Source organism: Sminthopsis crassicaudata, chromosome 4 (assembly GCF_048593235.1).
Source record: "Sminthopsis crassicaudata isolate SCR6 chromosome 4, ASM4859323v1, whole genome shotgun sequence".
Lineage (NCBI taxonomy): Eukaryota > Metazoa > Chordata > Mammalia > Dasyuromorphia > Dasyuridae > Sminthopsis > Sminthopsis crassicaudata.
In genome coordinates, this window is record NC_133620.1 from 398,251,282 (window position 1) to 398,270,315 (window position 19,034).

Consider the following 19,034-nt stretch of genomic DNA (forward strand, 5'->3'; position numbering starts at 1 on the left):
CAATGATCTCCTGATCCTGCTCGTTTTACTTAGCATCAGTTCATGTAAGTCTCTCCAGGCCTCTCTGAAATCATCCAGCTGATTGTTTCTTATAGAACAATAATATTCTATAACATATACTATAACTTATTCAGCCATTTTCCAACTGATGAGCAACCACTCAGTTGAAACCCATTTTAAAGGGCATAGGTGATGGAAACTATATTCGTCTAGGATCCAAAAGAATTGGTTCTAATTCTAGTTTTGCTAGTAATTCATTTTGTAAATTGGGAAAGGCCCTTCTCTCTGGGCCTCAGGTTTTTTTAGCTATAAGATGAAAAGGTTGGACTTTAAGTTGTCTTGGATGGTTTTTAGCTGTGATTCAACATGTAGGATCTATACTAGTGACTTCATGAAGTTTACAGCTCCACTAATGATTCATTACACCCAATGACCCATATGGTTGTGATGGTGTTGTTAGGGATATACATTGTATTCATTTATCTCTTTTTTCCACATAGGAGTAGATGAGAGGATGGTGCCATAAGAATTTAGCCAACCCCAGGATGCAATGAGTTCTATCTTCCAAAAAGTTTTCAAGCAGAAAGAAACCAGATAACCACTTATAGGTTCATATGGTGATAGAGTATGTCATAGTGAACAGTGTTGGATTCAAAGTCAGGGAGATCTGGATTCAAATTTAAACTTTTGTACCTATTGGTTGAGTGAGTCATTCGACTCGCTTCTGTCCTTCAATTGTCAAATCAGTAAAATAGGTATAATAAAACTAGTATCCTTTACCTTGCAGGGTTGTTGTGAGGCCCAAAGGAGTTAACATTTGTAAAAATACTTCAAAAAACTCAGTCTGGATCTGTAGTCTCTGTTCCTGGGGAAGTTAGAACTGATAGATCTCTTGAATTCAGGAATTCTGTGCTGTAGTTAGGCTAAAGCAAATTGAGAATCCATACTAAGTTTAGCATCAATATTTCTAGGCCCCCAGGCTGCTTAACAGGAGATGAAGTAGCCCAGGTTGAAAACAGAACAGATAAGTGCTCCTGTGCCAGTCAGGCAATGGGAATAGGATGTGAATCATCACTGTACTTCCAGCAGGGTAAGAAGAGGAAGGAAGGGAAGGAGGGAGGGAGGAATGAAGGAAAGAAGGAAGATAGGATAAAAGAGAGAAAGGAAAAAGGAAGAAATGAAAGAAGGAAAGTGGAAGGAAGGAAGGAGGATGGAAGGAAAATAAAAGGAAGAAGGAAGCAAGGGAGGAAGGAAGAAAAATGGAAACAAGGAGGAAGGAAAGAAGAAGGAAGAAAAGGAAGGAAAAAGGAAGGAAAGAAGGAAGGGAGAGAGCTGACCTCAAAAGTGCAATACAAATATCAATTTATTATCATGGGATATTGTGGTGGGAACTCCAATTCAGGGACATGCAGAACTAAATGGACTCTGAAGCTTCTTCTGACTCTGAGATTCAGTGATTCTCTGTGTGAATATTTGCAAACTGATTGCTTTAAGTTGTACACAGAAGCTGGAAATTGAATCAGAGACCTCTAGGGCATCCCAAATGATGAGTCAGCCAGGAATGTGAAGGTTATCACTATTAGCTCCATATGCCTAATTAGAAGCGGAGTGGAAGATTATCGTTTACTCCACCAGAGTGGCAAAAAATCTTTACTCAAAAGGAAACTCTGATCAGGGAGAACATGCTGAAAACAGAATTTGTGAACCATAACCAGAACCTGTTTATCTGGAGCAACCATTGGAAACAGTAAGGGGGAAAATGCTGCAGTGGGCATTCTTTCTTCAGGGAACGTGCCTGTGCAATGAAATAATTAGTTTGCAGTGGTATTTTGTGTTATGGGCAACTTTGCAGGCTAGGCTTTCCTACTGAAAAGACCTTTTAATGAATGTTGCCTTTTTAGCTGATGTCATTTTATCACTGTTCTTAAGCACTTATTAAGTACCTACTAGTAGCTAGCACCATGTTAAACTCTTGCATACAAACAAGTGCAAAACAAACAAATGAACACATACGTAAAAATAGTTCCTGCTCTGGGGAAACTATAAGCTAACAAATATATGCATACAAGATATATATTGGACAAATTAGATATAGTCAATGGAGAAAAGACATTAAGTGGACCTTCTTGTAGAAGGTCAGATTTTAGCTGGGACTTGAAGGAAGCTATGGAGGAAGGCAAGAGATAGCAGCCAGGAGGAAGAGAATTTCAGGCATGGGAAACAGTCAGTGAACATGCAGTCACTGGAATTAGAATCATTAATATTTTACTTTCTATTAGTCTTCTGTTTTCTAATCATTTAAAAATCAACCCTCCCAGCCTCTTTATGAGGTAGTCCACTCCCATTTTTGCCTCACTGCCTCCATTCCTCACAGTGTATCTATGACTCTTATAGTGACTCAGTGAAAGAATAATAATACTTCAATTTAAACACTTTTAAACAAAGCATTTTTCTTCATAGCCACCTTATAAAATGATTGTGCAAGCTGAACTTTAATTATTATGAGGAGAATGGGGATTCGCTTCAGGGAGTCATCTTGAGGGGCAAGGTCCTTCTTCACTATAGTTCAAGGTCTTAGTGGCCCATCTCAGCTCATCACCAGCATGGTAACTATCCCTGAAACTGCCACTATAGGCATCCTGACCCCATGATCTCTCTGTCTTTGTCTCTCTCCTTCCCCCACCCCCCTTATTTATTTTTACCTCAGGTGAAAAAATTGGTGGTTATGTCTCTGATTGCAAGTATGATTATTCCCAAACTAAGAGTTTTAGATTAAATGATCATGGTTACTCACTCAGTAAATATTGGAGCTCAAGACTCACACCAGAATCTTCTACTTTCAATTGAATCAGTCTTTCAGCTACAGTCTACTGCCTCTTAATAGAAGAGACAAACTCTCTCTCTATATATATACACACACATGTATATGTGCATGTATGTATATGTTTATAAATGTATATGTGTGTATGAAATGTATATATTATATAATAGAAATATATATGTATACCTATTTTATGCACATATACATGTATACACACACACACACACACACACACACACACACACACACACATATATATATATATATATATATATATATATATATATATATATATATATATATATATACTGTTTTTTTCATTAAAAAAGAACTCTAGTCTTGGAGTCAGGGGCATTTGAATGCCGGCCTAGATGCTTATTAGTGGTGTAACCCTTCATTAAGTTAATTAATCTCTAAGCTTTGAGGAAATGATGATACTGATACTATTTACTTCTACCCAAGCTAGAAGTAACAAGTGCTCTGTAAATTTAAAGTTTAATTTACATGTAAATACTAATACTATGACTACATGTTAAATTTAATTGACAGTTTTTCTCTTTAGTTTACATTGGTTCACTTGCCCCAAATTATTTAAATGCGTATTTTGGGGAGGACCTTAGTTGGAGCTCAGTGAGTGCAGGTCTAGAGGTCAACCCCTCTGTTACTTGAGTTTCCCCAACAGGAAATGGGTTATGGTTAGGACCAAATGAAATAATATTTGTAAAGCAATCAGCACAGTGCCTGGCACATAGAAGGTATTATTTAAATAGTAGCTATCATCATCATCATATGGACCAATTTCATGTCATTTTACAAATGACCCAAATGAACAGTGAGAGTAAATGACTTTCCCCCAAGGTCACATCAGCTGGTAATAATAAAGCTGAAATTAGAATACAGATCTGACTCATGTTCTTTCCAGGACACTTCCATGTTCCTTTTTAAAGGGCTTAGTGAAAACTGTAAGAGGAAGAACTGCTTGAAAGTTTTATTGATATGGCTTAGAAGGAAAGAGAGAAAAAAGAAAGGAATTGTAGGTTTTTTTTAAATAGTATTTCATTTTTCCAAATACATACAAAGATAGTTTTTACCATTCGCCTTTGCAAAATTTGTGTTCCAAATTTTTCTTCCCTCTTTTTCCTTCCCTAAACAGCAAGCAGTCTGATATAGATTAAACATGTGCAGGAATTGTGTTTCTTTAAGAAAATTTTTGTTGTTGTTTAGTGATTTCAGGCATGTCTGACTCTTTGTGACTCCATTTGAAATTTTCTTGGCAAAAGATATTGGAGTGGCTTGTCATTTCCTCTCTAGTTCATTTTACAGATGAGGAAACAGGCAAACTGAGTTAAGTGACATGCCCAGGGTCACAGAGCTAGTAAGTGTCTGAAGCCAGATTTGAATTCAGGAATCTGAGTTTTCCTGACTTCAGACCTAGTATTCTATGCACTGTACTACCTCGCTGTCCTCCTTAAGCAAAGTAAAAGTATTTAAATTAGAGACAATACTGGACCTGAAGATCTAAACCAGCCTCAGATACTTACCATTGAATCACTATGAGCAAGTTATGTAATCTCTCTCAGTCTTATTTTTCTCATCTATAAAATGAGGAAAATAATAACACCTGCTCAACAGATTGTTGTAAGGATAACATAAGATAATAATTAAGTACTTTGAAAACATTAAAGTTCTCTATTATTATTAAATTCATGAAGCATTAAATGGGATGTCAAACTTGTTTTTACTATAAGTAGAAATTTGATCATTTCTATCTGCCATTTTAATATATACGAAATCTTTCTACCATTTTTTAATCTATATTAAATCTTGCTACCTTGGCTCCTTTTTATTGCAGGGTCAACAAGTGACTCATGGTAATCTAATAAAGAGTGGCCTGCATGCTAGCTCTCATCCCAGGAAGAACTCTTATTCTTTATCATCTAGTGATCCATGTTGAAGACTGGCTTTATGAGGACATTAGCATAATTAATTTTTATGTTTATATACTTCCTATCCTCAAGCACTTCCAGTTCATACCTCATAATGATATTGTGTTTCAGAGAAGTTAGGTTAACTAAGTTAAATGTGAGTTAGCTATGGCTGTTATTGTTTTGTCCCCCATTATTGAAGATGGCCAATGACATCAGGGAGGTGATGCAATGCTGTGATATGCAAATGAATTGGTTTTAAGTGAGGGAGGACTGTGCAGAGTCACAACCCTCACTTTCTCCCCCAGAGCCATGTAGGTCCAGTGGCAAAGTATAGATCAGGATGACAAGAAGATCCTGGTTGTAGCCGGAGACCTTGGCCTTTTAAAGCTAAGATCTTTAACAAATCTCAATTTGACTGAGGTAATTATTTATGGAGGAAGGCTAACCCAGTGTAACAAGAGCAGAACCAAGGACAGTTCTGAGAATGCTGAAATCCCTTCCAGAGCTGCTCTATAAACCATTCCATTCTCCACAGGTTTCTGTGGGAAGCAAGACGCTGCTTGTTACCTTGCTGAAATTTTCTAGGACAGGTGGGATTGTTTCAACCTCTGGGGCACACAAGTGGTTTTTTATGTTAAAGTTTCAGAGCTGATGGTGGGCTGGCTTTTTTCTATAAATAGAGCAGTTGGCTAGTTGATAGCACAGTGAAAGTGAAAGGCTCTGAAAAGCCTCTGCTCCCAAAATAACCTCCCTTATTTTGTTAGATAACAAAGGCAGGGTATTTTCTGTATAAGTTTATGGCCAATACATATACATATATACATATCTATTTATCCACATATAGAATATATATATATATACATACATATATATACACACATATATCATATAAAGATAAAGACTGTACTTCTCTCAAAGTCTAGGTCAACACTTACTCTGCTTAGAACCTTAGACTGAGGATTGTCTACGAGATTATTGATTAGGTGCTGGTGGCTTGCCCAGGGTAATACAACCAGGGGCCAACGGCAGAATTTGTGATTTTGAGGATGGTGTTCTTTGAATGTAATGTTGCTTCTCATCACTCAGGAGGTATACTAATGAACATAGATTGATTCATCAGCTCACCTCTTTGAAGGAGTCACAAGCTCTTTGAATTTCAGAGGTCATCTAGTCTCTAGTCCAACCTGTGCCATACTTAATGAACAGGAGTCCCCTCTATATCATCAATAAGATATCATCCACTCTTAGAAACAGACTTAGGAAATTTCAGTTTGGAAGATAAAAATGAGTAAAATTCATTTATAATGCACTCTCCATATTTCAAAGTGTTTAATTAATACCCTAGTGGTTCTCAAACTTAGTCTCAGGACCTCTATAGTCTTAAACATTATTTTAGATCTCCATGAATTTTTCTTTAAATGAGTTCTAGATATTGTCTTTACTGTATTAAAAATTAAAACTAATAAAATAGTAAAATATTTATGAATTCATTTAATATAACAATAAGTATATTATATATTAAAATAAATAACTTTATAAAAAATAACTACATTTTCTCAAAAAATTTTGAGAAGAATATGTATTGCCTTACATAGTTTGGAAAATCTCTTTAATGTCTGACTTTAAGAAAGACAACGGGATTCCTATTATCTCTTCTGCATTCAATATGTTGTGATATGTTGTTTTGACTGAAGCATTTATATAAATAATAATGTTAGCTCCCAGTTCTCTCTTAGCACGTAGGAAGAAAAGTCATAGTGTCTTACCTCCTACTCCAAGCTAAAGATGCCTGAAAACATTTTTGATCTTAGGTACCATATCCTCTTTAAATATATTTGTCAAGTTCCAAAGTAACACCACTGAAGCCCTTTTGTCCTGTTCTGAATTTCTTTGGATTAATTCAGAGGTGGAGAATGATCTTTAAAGATCTTAAATGGACTGACTGTCTGTTTATCTTCCAGTGAGTCTTTGGATAAACACTTGTGTCTTACACTTTCAAAACTAGAGGACTGCTTTGAACCAGGAATATGCCCTTGAAAAAATAAATCTTGTGCCAATATCCTTAATTTCATTCAGGAGAGTTCTGTGGATGGTCAGGTTATTTGACAAAGTCTTTGTAACATCATTTTGTTTAAAGCAGAGAAATACAAGTTAGGTTATAATGTTTGAGGGCTTCATAGTTGGTTTAAAAACCAAACTTGAAGAGTATTGATGGATAAGGGAAGTCTCAATTAGCATTGCCTAATGTTCTGGGCTTGGCTATGTCCTGTTCAGTATCTTCATTAGGGGCTTGAATGAAGTCAGTGATGTCATACATATCACATTTTCCACTGACTCACTGCTGGGAGAGATGCTACATCAGGTGACAGAATCGAGATTTTTAAAAGATTTTGACAGCTTGGAACAGGAACAGTATGTAGGAAGATGAAATTTAGGAGATATAAAGTACAGCAATTAGGTTGAGGAGAGAAAGCCCAACCCCATTGCAACGACTACAGGATTGAGAAAGTTGACTTATTTGCAGTTTGTGAGAAAAACGTAAAATTTTAATTCACCTCAAATTCAGTGGAATGATGGGACTGCCAGGGGGACAAATGCAATCTTAGTGTCAGAATCAAGGAAAACAATCATTTCATTCTAACATTTTTAGCCAGACCATATCTGGGGCATTATGTCTGTTCTGCACTTCACTTAGTACAATGGACATTCCAAATTGGAGAATATTCAGAATAGGAGAATTAAAGGTAAGTAGGAAATTAGAAGCAGCTAGGTGGCATAAAGGGTAGAATATCGAACTTGGACTCAAGTAGAGCTGATTTTAAATTTTGCCTTAATATACTGACTAAGCTGTACAAGCCTGAAATTATTCCCTCACCTTTCTGAACCATTTCCTGGTTATTTATAAAATGGGGGTTTCATTCCCTTTAGGTCCCTTCTAGCTCTGAATTTATGATTTTAGAAGAACTAAAGTCTTGTTGAGTGAAGGAGTCCTACCTTGTAGAGGTAGGAAAATGGGGTGTTTCTTTAATCTGGAGACAAACCCTGAACACATAATAAGTATCTTTATATATTTAAAGGGCGTCATCTGGGGGAAAGAAATTGAGTGCTTCAGATGCCAGCTCTAGGAACAATGACTGGTGGAAATTTTCAGGATGGCAGATTTCATCTCAACATAAAGAAGAACTTGTTAATACTCAGAGCTGTACAAAAGTGAAATGATCCTCCTTAATAAGTTTTCTGTCACAACTCTGCCATTAATTGACTTTGTAGTTAGATTGGATGGATAACCTTCAAGAATTCTTCAGTCTTTAATTCTATGAGCCTTGATGACCTGCAATGTTTTTTTTTTTAGTTCTATATCAAAGATCTAGAATCTCTTAGTTAGAGTTCACTCCAAGGTCTCTTCAAACTCTAGATGTAATATCCTACGAGCCTCTGAGTAGTTCATCATCAAGGTTTCTTCCACTCCTGTGTATCTGTGAATTGAACTGAAGTAGTCAAGTCATCTCTTTTGACATATATGACTTTTACATTCTAGGAGCAAAATCATCCCTGCCCTATCACCTCTTTGAATTAGACTAGAAGAATATACAAATCTTCTTTCTCCAGGAAAACTGATTGTAGAGTAGAAAACTATAGGAAGAGAATGGAGTGTTTGTAAGCAAAATGAATGGCATTTGATGTAATACCTGCTAACATGCTGAATGCCTGAAGCATATTGGCGGGGACATCTCCAGCTTTTGCCAGAAACTTGTCAGAGATGATGCAGGGTTCCTTATCAATGTTCAGAAGAGTATCCAAGACAATGTGGTTTGTGTTGTCCTAACATTCTGGCAGTAAAAAAGATTGGCCACAAGCCAGCTGCAGAAGAAATACTGGATTGGAAGAACAAAACTGGAAGGAATAACAAATTGTTTAGATTCTGGTTCAGAATGTGGTGTGAATTTATAGGACATCCTGCTTCTTCCTTGATTTCCAAGAGCCTTTCCCAAGAATTGCCTATGACTATTCACACCATTCATTACAACCCAAGAAGTTTAATGCTGCCAACCTCAGACCAAGAGGAATCATAGACATGGAAGGAAGTCAAGATATAAATCCTAGAAGAAAAAGAATGATACAAGTAGAGTCAGATATTCCTGGGACAGAAATGGACTACCCAGTTAGGTATATGTGGCCTTGAATATGCAATTTTTACACAAACTTTTTATGCTTCTGCCTCTTGGAATCCTTAGCTTTCTCAAAGGCTTAGCATAGGTATCTCTTCTATCTGTCCTATCTTATATTGTATTTTCTTCTCTTCTCTTCTCATTTCCCCCATCTCCCTTCTCTTATCATTTTCCCCCTCCTCTCTCTTCCCTTATCTGTTTACATAGTTATATCCTGGTACAATATTAATTCCTTAAGAGCAAAGACTTTATTTATCTTTATATCTTTAGCACCAAGTATAGTGCCTCATCTGCACTAAAGCACTCAAAATATACTTGCTGGTTAGAATAGAACAGGAGGAAAAGAGCACAGACATATAAGTTAGTCATTTCAAAATGATCTCACTACTTTGATCTTAGAAGCCCTCTGTGGCTGAACATAAGAGGGTGAAGTCTTTTTTCTTCTCTTTACCCAGAAAGTGAGATGATGATATTGGCCATATTATATGGAGATAACAGGGATTAATTTTCATCCAAAAAGGATTTTCAAGTAAACATTGAATTGTTAGAAATATTTCACATCAAAAATAAGATTTTTATGACCTAAATGATTAATAGTTGTATTTCTGCTATTGCTAGCTATATATTCAGGGGCCAACTAACAATTTGGGATAGATCTCTTCTTATGGTGGACATACATAAAGGGACTGGATGAACTGGACTGAACTACTTGATAAGTTTGGCTAGACTTCAATTCTAACTTTAGTATCAGTGTTACATGTACATTGTGCTAGAGAGATGTTTTAATCACTAATACATTACTTCACAATCTCAGGAACCAAATGTACCCCTCTGTAATTCTCAGAGAATTTGGTTTTTTTGATTATGTAAGATCTATAGATGGGCCAGTTGGAACTCTACAGAACAAATTCCACTACACTATATTCACCAGTCCGTTAGATGGGGCAAACATAGATTAATCATGTAGAAGGGTCATTATTTAATTCTCTTGGTAGAAAAATGAAAGTAGTCCATTAGTCTTAGCATTATAGCTTTAGATCTGGAGCCATCTTACTTCCATGTTTTATATATGAGGAAACAGAAATCGAGATTCAAGACTTATTCAAGGCTGCACATAGTAAGTAGCAGAACTGTGATTCACGAACTTTTGGCTCCTAATTTAGCTTTCTTTCCACTGTACTATTCTGCCTCCATTGGTTCTCCATTGTGTTCACAATTCCTTGAGTAATATGACATATGTAATTTATCATATGATGCCTACTTTATTCAGTTCAATTCAACAGTTTGGTCTTCAATTCAACAGTGTTGACTTTATTCACACTCCATATATATGATTCTTTGCCTCAGTTTTCTTGGAAAATTCTTTTTAAGCAAATAATCAACCTTTAATTGATCTTTTTAAACATCTTAATTTTCATATATGATACAGCATTACAATATAAGATACACACACACACACACACACACACACACACACACACACACACACACACACATATATATATATATATATATATATATATATATATATATATATATAAACATATAGCTTATTTAAGTGAAGGATTTTTTTATGCTTTGTGTAGTGAAATTAGCTTCACATAAATCACATAAGTTGGAAATCTTATACTTCTCTTTTGGTAGAGACCACCACCCCTGATATACCACATCTATAGGCAATTCATAAAATAAAAGAGATTGCCAAGGCACAAGCATTTCCTTTACAGTTTTGAAAACGCTCATTTATACCTCTAGGTAATACTTTAGAACTATGTGACCTTTTACTTTAAAAAGAACGTTCTGACCATTTTCATCAAAAGATCTCTGTTCTTACATACAATCTATGGATAGAATTCCTCAATTATTTTGGAAAAGATCTCTTTTAAGTTGACCAGTCTGTGAAGATCAAGGAAGTGAGCAAAGTTTCCTGTGTTCTGAAAGTTTCAGACCAATTATTGCCCATGAAAGGGAGCTAGATGATGGTAGGATTGCTTCAAACCATTAGATAAATCAATGAATTGGAAACTTAGAACCTAGAAGTACCTTTTGCTCTTATTCAAGAGTGCTTATGTGACTATCAAAGAAGTATTTTACATATTTCTTTTTCCAAGTATCTAAGAGCCTCATAACTTTAGCCAACTATGATATTAACATGGAATTTGGAATAACATATATACATATATATATATATATATATATATATATATATATATATATATATATATATATATATATATATATATATATATATATATATATATATCTTGGACTCCATCTAAAGATTTTCAGTTATCTTGACTATCAAAAGATCTGTTAAGGGTCTATCCTGATTCTTTGTCATTAAGTAAAGGTGAACATGAGTTTTGAAGGGTTATGACTATGCTAATAAATTGCATTTTCTGGTAGATCTTAACAAGTTGGGAAGGATTAGTCATCCTTTAGTAAGATGGATCATATGTCTACTATTAAGGTTTATATAAATATAGACTTGGATATACAATCTTAACCAGATTGCAGATAAAATAGTATCTTTAGCAGAAGGTATCATATATTCTGAAGGGTTTTGACAATCTGAGACAAAGAAAGTAACCAGAATGCTTACTGAAGACTCTAGAAAAGATGCACACACAAGCATTTGTTTAATAAAATAGTACTGTTTAAAGGATTGTGTGTGGGAGGGTAAGTGGTCATGCTAGCATTCTTTGATTTTGAAAAATGATTATAGAGAGGAGGTATCATTAAAGAATATTAGATATATAGATTACTTGCTGTCTTGGGGAAGGGGAAGGGAGGGGAGGAAAGGAGAAAAAATTCGGAACTCAAAATCTTATAAAATAGATTGTTGAAAAATATCTTTACTCATAGTTGGGAAAAATAAAATTCTCTGAAATGAAAAAAAGAATATTTGATATAGATTTGGGAAAGACTATAAAAGTCCTCATCATGCAGATGGAAAAATTGGGCTTCAGAGAGGGGAAGGAACTTGCTAATTGTCAGGCAGTTTGTTGTAAGTGGCAGAACCAGAGTTTGGATCTAGATCCTCTGATGCCAAAATCAAATGCCCTTTCCACTTGCATTGTGAAATTAGATATGTTCTTCTTGGTCCATTATAGTCAAGTTGCAAAAAAGGCAAAATTTCTATCTAAGATTACATTTGCATTCAGTACTTTGATAAAGGGATTTTCCTCATTTTCTCTATTCATAATACAATCATATGTCTCTCCCCTAAATCTCTATAAAGAAAAACAAAAACAATGTAGTGTAATAGAGGAAATTGGCCTTTGATGCAGGAAAATCTAGGTTTCTTTGACAATTATTTGACTTTAACAATTATTAACTATGTTACTATGAGCAAGTCATTCAATCTCTTGGTGTTCTTAGCAATTCTCCAAGATAAAAAGTTGCAGGGAAAGTGCCAACCTACATTAATAGATGGAGTTTCCTCATTTGGAAGTTTGGTGTACCAGTGAAATCAAAAGTCCTGAGCCTGTCTCCTATACTCACAAAGAAAAAAATAATCCTCAGTTGTACAAAACCAAAATGTGCTCTTTTAGCAAGTAGGCAATTCTCGATTCCTAGAAGTATCCAAAGAGACATAGAAATTCCTAACCTAAGGTTCAGGGACTTGTTTTAATTATTTTAAAAACGTTGTAATTGAGTCAATGTTACCAGTTTCCTTTGTGGTCCAATGAATTTTATTTTATGCATTTAAAAACATGATTCTGAGAGTTTATAGATTTCTCTCTATCCTGCCAAAATGATCTATCACAAAAAGACTTTAGGAAGTCCTGGAATAGAGTAAATAGGTGACTGCTGTCAGAGCTATTGTATCTGCTCTTGGATTCAGAGGATATCTAGGATGCTATGACCAACCTGGCTATGAACAGAGATACCATCAGAAAGTTGATCACTCTTTTTGTACACTGTGTCTCTTAGAGGATTACCTAGGTCACTGAGAGATTAGATGACTTGCCCAGAAACACAAAGCCAATATGTGTGAGAAGTAAGGCTTGAACCCATTTCTTCCTCTATCCACTAACTCAGTGATATCTAACCAATACCAACCCTACACTAAGAAAGCCATAAATTAAAGTTAGCTTGTATTTTTGGTTATACTGTTATTTATTTGCCATCTATTTATATTGTTAAACATTTCCCTATTAATGTTTTTGTATGACTATACATGTATAATCTTTATCAAATTGCTTGCCTTCTCAAAGAGGGGGGAGGAAAGGGAGGATAGGAGAGAATATAAAACTCAAAAGTGTGAAAAAAAGGTTAAAATTTTTTTTACATATAATTGGAGAAAAATTAAATGTAATTTATTTAATTTCCCATTTTAATCTAGTTCAGAGTTTTGCTGCTAGCTCTGAGTTTGACACCTCTTTTTACACCACACTTTTCCCCTAATAGTTATTATATAGTAATAAATAATTTCTAAATCTTAGCGAGTAACATCTATTGATATACAAACATTCCTGTGTCAATTAAGAAAATAGTAATATACAATGAAGCCATTGGTGGAGACAGGAGGTTTGAAGGAGTTAATATATATATATAAGTAGTAATATATAAGGAGTTTTTCTATATATATATATATATATATATATATATATATATATATATATATATATATATATATATATATATATATATATATATATATATATATATATATATATATATATATGTAATTAACTCTTAAAACTCAAAACCATGGGAACTCTCATAATCTAACTTTTCCCTGCAAAATATTCCCTTGCTTTTAACCAAATTAGGTTAAAAACTAGCTGGAAATTGTCCTTATTTTCAGCATCTATTTCCTGCATGAAATTCTGCCTCTAAACTCATGTGTATTCCATTCTTATGGTCCATTGCATATGTTATTCTTCTTGTTTTGCTTTTTTTTCTGTATAATTTCACATTTTTCTAAATTCTTCATATTTTTCATTACTTAATGTGCAGTGATATTCCATTACCTTCAGCTAGCATAATTTGTTCAATCATATTCCACTTTTTGGTCACATATTTTAGTATCATCAATAATGAAACTGCTACTAGCTACTATAGATATCTATATCTATATCTATCTATCTATCTATCTATCTATCTATCTATCTATATATATATAGAGAGAGAATCTAAATTGAATAATCTCTAGATCAAAGGGTATGAAGAATTTAGTAATTTTTCTTACACAATGTCAAATTGTTTTACACAAAGTTGAAAACAATTCATGGTTTCTCTGCTGTGAATCAATGGGCCTGCTTTCCCTCAGCACCACCAACATGAGTCTTCCCTTCTTCTATAATGTTTGCTACCCACTTTTTGCACCCCTTTTCCTTTCCAGTGAACGTTCTTATAACAAAAAGTTAAAAAACAAACAAAAAAATTAAGCAATACTAATCAAAATACGACCACAGCTGACAGCATATACGACATACCACAATGGTAGTTCCACCCATCTGCCCCCCCCCCAAAAAAAGAAGGGGGGGTACATTTCATTTCTTAATTTCTTTTGGGTGCCTAGATTCCTGAACAACTCATGTTTAAGATTTTGAGATTCAGTGTGGATTCCTTGTTTCTGGATCTGCTTCTCAAATTTTCAACCAATCAGACTCTACTTTTTAATTCTCCTTTTCACATTCCTGAAGGCTCTATCCTTGACTTCTCTAAATGTATTAGTTTTGCTTTTAGCCAAGTAAATATGAGGTTTTGCTTTCTATTTTACATTCTAGATGTCTTTTAGTGACATTTTGAGGCATTGTAAGGTTCTACTTGGTGTCTATCCTTGTTAATTTCTGATGCACACAATTGGTTGTAAATAGGCTATTGCTCTAGACTCAACAATTTCCTTTTTCCACGTGCATGAACATTCAGACCTTCTCTACCTCCTAGACAGTCAATATGTAGCCACATTAAAGATGATGTGTATATCACTGTCTCCATCCAGGTCTGACTTTCATTATTTGTCTTAATCTTCCTTTTTGAACTTTGTGGGACATTTTCCCCACCATCCCAAGGTCATAGAATCACAAGCTCATAGACCTACAAACTAGAATGGACCTCAGAGATCACTGAATCATAGGATCATATATTTTGAGCTGAAGGGACCACAAAATCTCTTGAATCATAGAATTATAGATTGGGAGAGACACCAGAGGCCGCTGATTTTAGGTTATCCCTTTTATTTGACTGGTAAAAAAAACCTACGCTTAATTGGTGAGCACAAGATCATATAAGGAAATGCACATATGAACTCCAAATTCTGCCCCCTCTTGTTAGGTTTCTATTCTCACTCTCACAACACTTGGAGAAATGAGTTGTCTGATCTTTTTCTCCATGCCCATGGATCCTTCACAACCACATACAAAAGCAAGGTTTATATTACAGACCAGCTTCTCCTTCCCCATGGATCAGCTCCAGTGTCTCCTCCACTGGCTTCTGCCTAGAACCCTGACCTGTCTCTTGTCACACCCTCTCACCCCTATCCCAGCCAAGAGCTTCTTTTTTACCCCTCTCCTGCCTGGCTCTCCACACCATGCCTCTGCTGAAACAAAGCTCCATTTTGAGATCTATTCTGACATTGTGTCTCATGTCCTTGCTCTGGGCCACTCCCTCTGGCATGGTTTATGATTTGGCTTGGTAACCGTGTCACCAGAGTCTGTAAAGCATTCTGGTTGCAGTGCCTACAAAAGATGCTGTGTCACATGAAAAAAAAAGTTGACTCTTTTTGGGAGATGCTCCCCCTCTCTTGGAGCCCCTGGTGCTGCCCTGTGCTCTGGCTCTTGTAGGCTCCCTTCCTGCCAGGAAATCCGAGAAGGGCAGGGAAAGGAAAATAGAAGCTAGGAACTAGGAAAGGCAGGATAATAGAAGATATGGGACAAAAAATAGAGGGGCTGTTTGTGTGATTTGCACTTTCATTACAGGGAACATTTGAATAGTTTTAAGACATCAGTTGAGACTAGACATTTTCACTCCAAAAATGAAATATGCGAATTTATGAATTATTCTCTTGGGGGTGTGTGTGTGTGTGTGTGTGTGTGTGTGTGTGTGTGTGTGTGTTGGTTTGGATCTAAGTGTATTTATTTGTATACACACATGCTATAAGGGCTCATCTTCTGTGAGCATGTGTGTGCCTACTTCATTAAATGGGTGTGTACATATGTAAGATCAAAAAGATTAAAAACACTTAATTTTGATGGTCTGTTTCACAGCTGCTTCTCCTAGAATTCCAAAGCTATCATAGGTTAATGGGAGTTCTAGCAAGTGTTTCTCTGTCTTTCTCAGACACACACACACACACGCACACACACACTCACTCACTCTCTCTCTTCTAAGTCTGTCTGTCTGTCTCCCCCCTCTCTCTTTCCCTCTCTTCCCCTCTCCCTCTCTCCCCTCCCCTTCTTTCCCTCCCTCCCTCCCTCCCCTCCTCCCTCTCCCTCTCCCTCTCCCTCCCTCTCAGACAGCAGACATGAGAGAAACTGGTGCAGCTTCCTCTGAGAAGCAGGCTTGACTATGGGGATTGGCAAGGTTACTGTGAGCTCCTCTTCCCCTGCTTCACTCTAGGTGGGAGATGTGATGCTGAAGCAGATGCTGACTTGAAATGGGAAGTTGGATGGGAGCTCAGTGGGGCCGGTATCATGGGACAGGAGAAGGTGGGATCATCAGGATGCCTCAGCAGGATTGATTCCAGGGTCCGTTCTGGGAAATTTCAACCCCCCATGGATTTTAGAATTTCCTTATCTTTTTTCCTTCACCTTTACCCTGTGGTACTTCCTCCTGAGATGGCCCCAGACCTGCAAGAGACATTTGAGTAAAGCTTTTTATTAACAGACATGAAGAAATGGAGTCTGCACTTGATTATTTAGCCATGATTTATCAATGATGATGGATTGGAAAGCAGTGTAAGTAACATGATTATGCCTTTCCCTACAGCTAGATAAACTTGTTGTCTTGTTTCTTGTTGTTTTAACTTTCCTGTTGTACTTTTCCTTAAAGTGGTAGCAAGATGTAAACATTCCCAAGTGCTTCAGAGAAGTTAGGAGGGACCAGATTAGTCAGGCTCCCCTTCCCCCACAGTGATTGACACATAAATGGTACAGCTGTGTCCAGAGGGGCACCAATGATCTTGACATAGAATCCAGGAATGCCTTTTCCCCTCCCTTGAGACAGACTGAACTAAAACTAGAAAGATATTAACTGGGTTCTTAAACTGACAGCTATTGCTGTTTCCAGATCAGGCTAGTTAACAGCTGCTAGTTGTGTATCCTAGGCAGCACTTTAAGTGTGTAATCTATTCAAAACCAGAAAGAAAGAAAAGTAAGAAAGAAAGAAAGAAAGAAAGAAAGAAAGAAAGAAAGAAAGAAAGAAAGAAAGAAAGAAAGAAAGAAAGAAAGAAAGAAAGAAAGAAAGAAACAAAGAAAGAAAGAAAGAAAGGAGGAAGGAAGGAAGGAAGGAAGGAAGGAAGGAAGGAAGGAAGGAAGGAAGGAAGGAAGGAAGGAAGGAAGGAAGGAAAGAAAGAAAAGAAAGAAGGAAGGAAGGAAGGAAGGAAGGAAGGAAGGAAAGAAAGAAAGAAAGAAAGAAAGAAAGAAAGAAAGAAAGAAAGAAAGAAAGAAAGAAAGAAAGAAAGAAAGAAAGAAAGAAAGAAAGAAAGAAAGAAAGAAAGAAAAAAAAAGAAAAGAAAGAAAATGGGGCTAGCCTGTGGCTTTCAAAAAGGTTTTTTTTTTCCTGGCTGGCAGAAATGTGAGATTGATTTTTCCACTAAATGTCCAGTGCATTTTCCTTCCTGCTGCTTTCTGCTTTCTTGTGAGAGGACAGCTCCCATACTACTCTAGTATAACAGTACCGGGCATACCTAAGTAGCAGGGTATTAATATACTGAAAACTGGTCACTGCCCGTAAATGCTAGCCCAAGTTTTCCCCCTGTCTGTGGGAGGATTTGGTTAAAGCATCTTCAGTTCTTCAGTTTTTATGGGGGCGGGAGAAGTACAAGAATGCTTAACAGAGAGAGACAGGAATCAATGAAGTTAGTGACAGAATGGAACATGTAATGGATTAAAAAAAAAACAACCCTAAGCTTTAGAATACAGTGCATATTTTCTTTCTTAATTAGAAACAAAGCCTGTTTTTGTTGTGAATAAGTCATTTGTAAAGTCATTTTAAGTTTTCCTGAGAACCAGGCTTTTAAAGTGGCTTTTTAATGTTATGTAAATCATGTAGGCACTAAAGTCCAAAGATTTCTGTGTTATTTATTTATTCCAGAGGTGGGGGATGAAGGCAAGAGATGAGGGTAATTCTTCTCTTACAGTCAACTATTCTATGGAACCAAGATCACAAATTTGCCCAGATTTGGAAATGGGGCTCCTATTTGAGAGAGCTGGAAATAGCCCAGTGAAGGAGCCTTTCTTAGTTAACTTTGTTGATTCTCCATCTATCACTTCTGTAGCTGAGGCAGGGCAGCCCCCTCTATCCGTTCACTCAGCAGCCTTGGAACATCATGAAAGACCCTTCTGCAGATTCCCCCTTTGAACACGCCCTGCGATGGTTTAAAATCCAGCCTTGGACAGAGGAAGCACTGTAGCGAGATGTAGAGGGGCTGCCAATTTTGAAATTGAATGAGCTCAGTTGATGCCTGAATATGAAATCACTTTTGTGAGCATACAAGTGAGATCATATCTCCCAGGCTCTCCCAGAAGTGCTTCTAACTTTATTGATTGGCATTTAGCATCCTCAGAACCCTGGGCAGCCAGCACTGCATCTGAGAAGGAGCCTGTCGGAATCTATAGGGTCACAGGACTGTTTGAGGGACCCCAGTTACCCTAAAATAAATAGGGCCACGCCTTTTAAAAGACGCCCTTTGTTATCTGGGGGAAATCTGATCCAGAAAACACATGTTCACAATGTCATGTGAATGCTTCTCTGCACACTAAGTGGTTGTATCACAAGGGGAGGGGGGAAATGGAGAACCTTTTAATCTTTCGCTGGTTTGTTTTGAATTTGTTCACATGGATCCTGGCAAGCTCATTAGCATTTAGAGGAGGTTGGGAGGGAGGTGGAAAACCTGGAGCAAAGCACCCACTGTAGACTCCAGTGGAAACATGACATAATGAGAGA

At 36.5% G+C, this 19,034-nt stretch overlaps 1 protein-coding gene across 2 annotated transcripts in view; it reads left to right on the forward strand.

The window, feature by feature from the left end:
* The window catches only part of KIF26B (kinesin family member 26B), a 590,705-nt gene that overhangs the window by 353,667 nt on the left and 218,004 nt on the right, over positions 1-19,034 (forward strand). The window contains exon 1 of one of the 2 annotated variants that reach the window (XM_074262567.1): positions 16,029-16,825. The exons of the other annotated variant lie outside the window; for it this stretch is intronic. Coding sequence (XP_074118668.1) covers positions 16,803-16,825 — 23 coding nt within the window. The 5' untranslated portion in view covers positions 16,029-16,802. Of the gene's footprint in view, positions 1-16,028; positions 16,826-19,034 lie in introns of those variants that run through there. 2 annotated transcript variants of the gene reach the window in all.